The sequence below is a fragment of the Rhinatrema bivittatum genome, chromosome 4, assembly GCF_901001135.1.
Source record: "Rhinatrema bivittatum chromosome 4, aRhiBiv1.1, whole genome shotgun sequence".
Taxonomy (NCBI): domain Eukaryota; kingdom Metazoa; phylum Chordata; class Amphibia; order Gymnophiona; family Rhinatrematidae; genus Rhinatrema; species Rhinatrema bivittatum.
The window spans coordinates 101,128,252-101,137,639 of NC_042618.1; the positions used below are offsets into that span (position 1 = coordinate 101,128,252).

The window sequence follows — 9,388 nt, forward strand, 5'->3', positions numbered from 1 at the left end:
CGCAAACAGTAATCAAGAGAAGGGAACTTAAGCCACCTCTTTGAGCAATTTGATACAGAATACTGTCACCAGTTCATATTTCAAAGACTGATGAGGAGCATGGAGAGGACAACACATGCCAATTCTCTTAGTTCATGCCTTGTCCCTCCCCTCAAATGCCTCCTCTTTTTCAGACAAACAGAAGGCAAGGTAAAGGAAAATGCTTTATGATTTACAAGTAGCTCTAATTTTGTGTTACACCGTTATTGTTTCCTAGATCCGCTCCCATGCCAGTTTTGCAGATCTCTGTGAACGTACTGATGCCAGTGAATGCTGCCCAAGTTGGTCGCTGGGAAACTACATTGCTGCTCTTTACAACAGGTCGTCATGTCTTGAGATTACTCAGGCAGACATTACCCATTCCTTGGCACTTCTTCGCTCCTGTGCACCAGACTATCACCGAGGCATGCTCATTCCTTCCTGTATAGGTCCAAGGACTGAGAGGGAGAAGCATTCACAATGTGCCAAAGTCCCTGAAAGGTGCACTCGCTTCAGTGCCATTTATCAGCTCCTTCATTACCTGGTTGACAAAGACTTTCTCAGCCCGCAGACTACAAACTATCAGGTGCCATCACTGAAATACAGCCTGCTGTTTTTACCTACCAAAAAAGGAGCATCTATGATGGACATCTACCGGGACAATTTAGAATCCTGGGATCTCGTTGACAATTACACATCAATTACTGGGATGGACCTTGGTCTTAAACAGAAATTGTTCCAGCACTATCTCATCTTGGATACTGTGTATCCCGTGTTGGCAATATTAGCCATTTTTTTAAGCATGTCTTTTTATTTACGTTCTGTTTTCATCACTTTTATGGCTATGATGGCTATCACCAGCTCTTTGATGATTTCTTTCTTCTTGTATAAGGTGGCTTTTAGATTTACATTTTTTCCTTTTGTAAATCTGACAGCAATAGTTGTTCTTAGCAGTATTTGTGCCAATCACACCTTTGTCTTTTGTGACCTATGGAATTTCAGTAAGATTCAGAACCCAACAGCAGGGCTGCTGCAGTGGGTAAGTCAAACCATGCACCATTTTGCATATCTAATGTTGGTGTCTTGCTTCACAACTGGAGCAGCATTCTTTGCCAGCTACATGAGTAACATCACCGCTGTTCGCTGCTTTGCCATTTACATGGGCACCTCTGTGTTAGTCAACTTGGCATTCATGATGACTTGGCTTCCAGCTGCTGTGGTGCTTTATGAACGTTACATAGCAAATAACTGCATGTATAAGCCAGAAGACTACTGGAATAGTAATGGACACAAGAGATTCATTCTGTCCTTTTATCAAAGAGTTAGGGCCCTGCGAAGCACCTTGTCTGAAACCTCAAAACTTTTATTTGAGAAGCTCCTTCCATGTGGTGTCATTAAGTTTCGATATATTTGGATCTGCTGGTTTGCAGCCTTAGCAATAGGAGGTGCCTATATTGCCTGTTTTAATCCTAAACTGAAACTGCCAACTTCAGAGATGTCATCAGTGCAAGTATTTCGCTTAAGCCACCCCTTTGAGCGATATGATGCAGAATACTGTCACCAGTTCATGTTTGAAAGGCATGAGCATGGGGAAGGACAGCACATGCCAATCGTGCTGGTCTGGGGCATTATGCCAATAGACAACGGGGACCATTTTAACCCCAAGAGTAATGGAAACACTTGTGACAGATGCCACATTTACCATACAGATTCCTGAAGCTCAAAAGTGGCGGCTGGAATTTTGCCAAAAAGTGAAAAACCAAACCTTTTATTATCCTGACCCAGAAAAAAAATCCACCATTTGCATCATGGAAGAATTTCTTAAGTGGATGGACAGTCGCCAGTGCTCACAAACAGATCACAATCTCAATTTCTGCTGCAATCATTTTTCCTTTCCATACCAGAGTGATGTAATCCTGCACTGCATGAAAATGATGATCATAGAACAAGGAGGTGATGGGACCAATGCCGTTGACCTGGGTCCTAGATTTGACGTGAAGGGGAATCTAGTTGCTTTAGTGCTGGAGTTTCAGACTGTTTATCACTACAGTTTCAATTACAGCAAAGTCAAGCTATTCTACAACAAAATAAGTCATTGGCTAGTGAATGAAATAAAGACTGCCCCTACGGGACTCAAGAATGGATGGTTCACAAGTAATTTGGACTTATATAGTATGCAGCACAGCCTGAGCACAGAAACCATGATGGTAACTGGCTTGTCTATAGCAATCTCCTTTGTGATGTTACTGCTCACCACATGGAATGTGCTTCTTAGTATATTCTCAATAACTGCAATTGGTGGTACCGTACTAGTGACAGTAGGGCTTTTGGTCCTTCTAGAGTGGCAGCTTAATGCAGTAGAATCTCTTTTCATTTCTGCAGCAGTGGGCCTCTCTGTTGATTTTACTGTGAACTACTGCATTTCCTACCACCTGTGCTCCCATTCCGATCGCCTGAGTTGTGTAGCCTTCTCCTTGAAGCAGATGAGCTGTGCGACTGCCATGGGGGCTTCTGCACTATTCTCAGCAGGGGTCATCATTTACCAGCAACAGTACTGGCATACAGAAAACTGGGGATATTCATTATGATGATCAGTGCATCAGCTGTGCATTTGCCAGCTTCTTTTTCAGACTTTGTGCTTGTTTTTTTGGACCAGAGAAAAACTGTGGTCAGATTCTCTGGCCATGCTCTAGCGTCTTGAAGGAGTATCCTGATGACACTAGGGAAAATGGAACCTTCACTCACAGGGGGAAGGAAAAGCAGAACAGATTACCAAAAGGCCAAGAATCCAATAGAGATCACGAACAGTATGAGCTTCAACCACTGGCTAGGAACCTTAGTGGACAGCTTTGATAACAGTACTTCCACAAGCAAGCAGTCCCAACCGTCCTTCCATCTTCTCTGAAGACATGCAACTCCATGACAGCATGTGTCCCAGACTGGGAATACATCATGCCCTCAAAGCAGATACACAACATTTTCAGAGAATGTTGCTGCTCATCAAGTAGCTTTTACTCAATGTCCTGCCTTGCAGACATCATCTCCTTACAAAACAAAGTAAAGTACTCTGAAAACAGAAACAGAAGAGAATGATGAGAGACTCTGTAAGGATTGTAGATGTCAAAAGTATAATCAAAAGCCCTGGAATGGGTCTATGATGGTCCAATTGCGTTCTGCCAGCATGGAGGATGACATTCAAAGAGAGAGCTCTTATAGTCCTAGAGATAATGTCCAACTCCAAACAACCCTAAATACAGGAAAGAAACAACTTCCTGAGCCTGAGACTTATGAATTTTCCAGGTGCCTTTGTTCTTCTGGTAGTTCTTTTGATGTTCTCAATGATTCAAATGAAACATGTCTTAGTGATTTGATCCAAGCACTAAAACTTTGCTGGATCAACTTGCTCTTCTTTAGATGTGGGTGATATTGCTGTGTCCTCCTGCAACATTGAGAAAGGCCACCTAAATAAAAAAAGAGACACTCTGAAACTGACCCTGAGAGAGACTGTGTTTGACATCTCTCCACCAACTTCCCAGCAAAACAGTACCTCATGGAAAAACCGTGCAGCCTTAGTAAATGAAGAACCAGTTGTTTTGCCAAACAGTAGATCAGATCTGCCAGATGTTTGGATCAGAAGATCTAGTGATCAAAATTCTAGCACTTGAAGTTACAAAAACCATAATGCTTCATGTTATAATCAACTCTCTTTGAACTTTACATATTAAACACTCCCTTTTTTGTACTAAAAACACAGCCATTTGACATCTGCTATAGGAAGCAACTAGGTTTTTGCACCCAACTAATATGATCAGCATCATTAATGCAGGAGGATTAAGTCTGAACAATAAGCATTTCTCTACAGACAAAAAATAAGAAAAATCCCTAATACATCTGACACACACGTTAATAAACCATCCAATGAAGCAATAGGGATTCATAATAACAACAACCCATGGCACTGTAATACTAAGCCAATGCACACCAGTTGTCTGATTCCATGTTGTTTTAACTTTGTTTTTACTAACAAGTTCACAGGGTGATATGTGGGCAGAAGGAGGGTGGGTTAATAATGTCTCTAATGAGAAAGATAACTATAACCAGATGAAAAGATGAAATGAATTGGCAAAGTCCATAGTCAGTCACTGTCGGGATAGTAAAGTTAACGGAATAATTGTGGCCAAAGATTATACTGAGCAATAACAGTTTAACAAACAAAACAGTTTTTTATTTTACTTGTGCACACATCGATTGTGCACAATATTAAATACCAGAGTGAACAATTGTGTATAATTGGAAGACCCCAACACGGCCGTGTTTCGCGTCAGGGGGACCCGAGTTTTCAAAATCTATAATCAAAGAAACATCATGCAGTTATTGTGCAGTTTGGCGGACACAAAGGTACAAATAGAGGTTTCAACTAAGGGAGGAGGAAGCCAGGACACAGTGACCTAATCAAATACACATAAACAAATCATTTGTAGAAAGTGAAAAACGACAAAGCAGGTAGAGGAAGGTTGACAAACTGACAATTGAAAAAATCAAAATATAAAAAAACCCAAAATATAAAAATGGGGGAAAAGGGGGGAAAAAAAGGAAGGCAGAATAATAGTGATACCAAATTATTTGCACAAGGGAAGCGTCATATAAAGAACTTACTTGTATATTAAAAACGCGGACGGATGTCCTGCTGATTTACTGAAAAAATAAAAATAAGTACACAGAAACAGGTAAGCTATGGATAGAGGAACACTGTGGAGGGACAGTCCAAGGGTGTGAGCACCGGAGGAGCCGGAGTGTATAATACCTTAGTGGTAGATTAGGCAGCTCAAAGCAGGGAGACAAAATATGGTGTTGTAAAGCCACGGCAGTGACCGTGATACCAAGCATTGAAAATCTGGAACGATGTGACAAGAAGACAACAATCTTAGGGGTAACGCAAGAGTAAAGAGGGCTCAAAGAGACTGAACCAAAAATTCTAAAGGAATACCTTAGAGATTTGAAGTGCGCAAGGACTTTCACATATTTAGATTATTTAGATAATTATACACAACCAGAGGAGTGCGACCGCTAGGACCATCACGGGGAGAATATACAGTAGACAACTTTGACTTGACCGGGAGGTCTCCAAATCTGAAACTGAAGGATAGCAAGAGATAGTCACCATGCAAACCAAATCAAATGTAAACTAAGCCAGTGAAGGAGGCAGACGTATGGGTGAATACAGTAAACCTTTTAGCCGAGGTGACCCAGGGCGAATTACTGGAGTGTTAGCGTTTAAATGGGCGGGCACGGGGTAAAAACTGCGCAGAAAACAGGTCATGTGACAATGATTGACAGGATGTGGATAAGTGGTGAAATAAACAACTGTAGGTTGTTTTTCACTCAATGCACAATAAAGCTCTGGAATTTGTTGCCAGAGGAAGTGGTTAGTGCAGTTAGTGTAGCTGGGTTCAAAAAAGGTTTGGATAAGTTCTTGGAGGAGAAATCCATTAATGGCTATTAATAAAGTTTACTTAGGGAATAGCCACTGCTATTAATTGCATCAGTAGCATGGGATCTTCTTAGTGTTTGGATAATTGCCAGGTTCTTATGGCCTGGATTGGCCACTGTTGGAAACAGGATGCTGGGCTTGATGGACACTTGGTCTGACCCAGCATGGCATTTCTTATGTTCTTCTTATGTTCTTCAATGCGTAACACCGTGAATGTTGGTAGAAATGTCAATAATTATAGCAAAGGAACCAAATTAAATGTATTAAAGAACCGAAAAGGAGGAGCATAAAAGGGGGGTGGAGGAAGAAATGGGGGAGAAGGGTGGGAAGAGGAAAGGAGAGGGGGATAAAACAGGATGAGGGAGGGGGGAAAGAAGGGGAGGGGGACCTATATGGAAGAACAGAGGGAAGGGAGGAAGAACAGAGGTAGAAAGAAAGGGGTGAACTGGATTAAATACAGAGATTGCAAACAAATGAAGAGAAACTGGAAGATTACATGGAACCTAAAGGAAACCTAGAAGAAAGCAGACCACTCGATTTCCTGGTTTAAGCCGGATGGAGATAAAGAGTTCAACTCGTATATCCATCTTTGTTCCCTTTGAATAAGTGCTAAGGACCAGTTGCCACCTCTTGTAGGCTCGGGAAGTTGTTCTAAGGTAAAAAACCGGAGGTCAGAAATAAAGTGATTTTTGGCCTGCCAGTGGTCTACTAAGGGTGCTTCATAGCGACCTGACTTTAAACAAGAACGATGTTCGATTATCCGAGCCCAGAGAGGACGAGTAGTTTTACCTACATAAATTTGCGAACATGGGCATAAGATTACGTATACCACACCACTCGAGGTGCATGTAGTATGGTGTTGGAGATGATATTGTTTTGAAGATATCGGATGTACAAAGTTCTGGATACTCATGGAATGTACGCAGACAGAACAATGGTCACAAGGGCCATGTCCTTTCACTGCGCTTGTGTTGGTGGGGGGAGGTGGTTTATGTTCAGAAGCGACTGGGCTGTCTCTTAAGATACGACCCCGGGTTAAAGCAAATTGCGGTAGTTCCTGGAAAATTGTATGTGGGAGGAGTAAATTCCAATGAGACTTAATGATGTTGATCACATCATGGCTGTGTGCAGAGAAGGGGAGAACAAAAGTAAGTTGTGATAAGGGTTCAATGTGGCGACGACTAAACAGAAGGTCACGGTTAACATATAACACTCTTATAAGCTCATTTAATAATCCCCCTGGGGTACCCTCGTTCCTGAAAACGTAAAGCCATAGTTTTGGCCTGTTGAATGTAATCTTGGCGGGAAAACACAGTCTCTGGAGGCAGAGGAACTGCCCAACAGGTATATTATCTCTTAAGAGACAGCCTAGTCGCTTCTGTACATAAACCACCTCCCCCCACTAACAGAAGCACAGTGAAAGGACATGGCCCTTGTGACCATTGTTCTGTCTGCGTACATTCCATGAGTATCCAGAACTTTGTACATCCGATATCTTCAAAACAATATCATCTCCAACACCATACTACATGCACCTTGAGTGGTGTGATATATGTAATCTTATACCCATGTTCGCAAATTTATGTAGGTAAAGCTACTTGTCCTCTCTGGGCTCGGATAATCGAACATCGTTCTTGTTTAAAGTCAGGTCGCTATGAAGTATCCTTAGGAGACCACTGGCAGGCCAAAAATCACTATTTCTGACCTCCGTTTTTTGCCTTAGACCAACTTCCCAAGCCTACAAGAAGTGGCAACTGGTCCTTAGCACTTATTGAAAGGGAACAAAGATGGCTATACGAGTTGAACTCTTTATCTCCATCCGGCTTAAACTGGGAAATCGAGTGGTCTGCTTTCTTCTAGGTTTCCTTTAGGTTCTATGTAATCTTCCAGTTTCTCTTCATTTGTTTGCAATCTCATTATTTCATCCAGTTCACCCCTTTCTTTCTACTTCTGTTCTTCCTCCCTTCCCCTGTTCTTCCATATAGGCCCCCTTCCCCCCACCTACCATCTCCTACCCCCCCTTGTTTTCCCTCCGCCCCCCTTTTTCCCCTTCCTTCCCCCTTTTTCCCCCCCCCCTTTTCCCCTCTCTCCCTCATCCTATTTCCGCCCTCTCCTTTCTCTTCCCCCTTTTCTTCCCCCCCCCCTTTTTTTGCTCCTCCTTTTACGGTTTCTCTAATACATTTAAATCTGGTTCCTTCGCTATAATTATTGACGTTTCTACCGACATTCACGGTGTTAGGCACTGAACCTACAGTTGTTTTAAATATCAAGTACTATTTCTCTTTCTGTTACTTATTCATCACTTATCCACATCCTGTCAATCATTGTCACATGACCTGTTTTCTGCGCAGTTTTTACCCCGTGCCCGCCCATTTAAACGCTAACACTCCAGTAATTTGCCCTGGGACACCGCGGCTAAAAGATTTGCTGTATTCACCCATACGTCTGCCTCCTTCACGGGCTTAGTTTACATTTGATTTGGTTTGCATGGTGACTATCTCTTGCTATGCTTCAGTTACATATTTGGAGACTTCCCGGTCCGTTCAAAGTTGTCTTACTGTTTATTCTCCCCGTGATGGTCCCAGCGGTCGCACTTCTCTGGTTGTGTATAATTATCTAAATAAGAGAAAGTCCTCGTGCACTTCAAATCTCTAAGGTATTCCTTTAGAATTTTTGGTTCAGTCTCTTTGAGCCCTCTTTACTCTTGCGTTACCCTGAGATTGTTGTCTTCTTGTCACATCGTTCCAGATTTTCAATGCTTGGTATCACAGTCACTGCTGCGGCTTTACAGCCATATTTTGTCTCCCTGCTTTGAGCTGCATATCTACCACTAAGGTATTATACACTCGGCTCCTCAGGTGCTCGACTCGACTGTCCCTACACAGTGTTCATCTAGCTTACCTGTTCTGTGTACTTATTTTTATTTTTTCAGTAATCAGCAGACATCTGTCCACATTTTTAATATACAAGTAAGTTCTTTATATGACTCTTCCCTTGTGCAAACAATTTGGTATCACTATTCTTCTTCCTTCCTTTTAAACTGTTGTCCTTTTTTTCCCCCTTTCCCCCATTTATATATATTTTTTTATATTTTGATTTTTTCAATTGTCAGTTTGTCAACCTCCTCTACCTGCTTTGTCATTTTCACTTTCTACAAATGATTTTGTTTATGTGTATTTGATTAGTCACTGTGTCCTGGCTTCCTCCTCCCTTAGTTGAAACCTCTATTTGTACCTTTGTGTCCGCCAAACTGCACAATAACTGCATGATGTTTCTTTGATTATAGATTTTGAAAACTCGGTCCCCCTGACACGAAACACGGCCGTGTCGGGGTCTTCCAATTATACACAATTGTTCACTGTGGTATTTAATATTATGCACAAGTAAAATAAAAAACTGTTTTGTTTGTTAAACTGTTATTGCTTAGTATATCTTTTGCCGCACCTTATTCCGTTGCCATTTACCTAAATGTGTGTGCTCTTTCCTCCACTCTCCCCTTGGGATAGTAAAGTTAGCCAGATGAAGGAATACTCAATAGTGCAGCTGCACTATTGAATATACCTAGATAACTTTATCCGGCAAACTTTAGGACAACTATTTAATCTGACCAGACTTAGCCGGCTATGGGGGTCATTTATCAAAGTTCACTATGGCGTTTTCGCATGAGTTAAGCACCATAACGCATGGTGCGAAGCAAATGAGAAAAATAGGAGGAGTTAGGGGTGGGATTTGTGGCCAAGTGGGCTGGGCTCACAGTTTTGCGAAGCCATATCGAGAGCGAGAGCGAAGCCTATCCATAATGCCTTCATCCTAGGTAGGTATTTATATCTCTATAGGAGGCCTGCCTAGTAACTCGAGGTGAGGTTTAGGTATTAGTGT

At 42.0% G+C, this 9,388-nt stretch overlaps 2 protein-coding genes across 2 annotated transcripts in view; both read left to right on the forward strand.

The window, feature by feature from the left end:
• Positions 1-3,733, forward strand: part of DISP2 (dispatched RND transporter family member 2) — a 65,508-nt gene extending 61,775 nt beyond the window's left edge. Inside the window, 8 exon segments of the mRNA XM_029597443.1 lie at positions 257-1,693; positions 1,695-2,553; positions 2,556-2,609; positions 2,612-2,859; positions 2,861-2,902; positions 2,904-2,987; positions 2,990-3,406; positions 3,408-3,733. Of these exon segments, the coding sequence (XP_029453303.1) occupies positions 257-1,693; positions 1,695-2,553; positions 2,556-2,609; positions 2,612-2,859; positions 2,861-2,902; positions 2,904-2,987; positions 2,990-3,406; positions 3,408-3,683 (3,417 nt within the window). The 3' untranslated portion in view covers positions 3,684-3,733.
• A 2,893-nt stretch (positions 3,734-6,626) lies between these two features.
• Positions 6,627-9,388, forward strand: part of LOC115089356 (protein dispatched homolog 2-like) — a 12,611-nt gene continuing 9,849 nt past the window's right edge. The window contains 1 exon segment of the mRNA XM_029597444.1: positions 6,627-6,657. Coding sequence (XP_029453304.1) covers positions 6,627-6,657 — 31 coding nt within the window.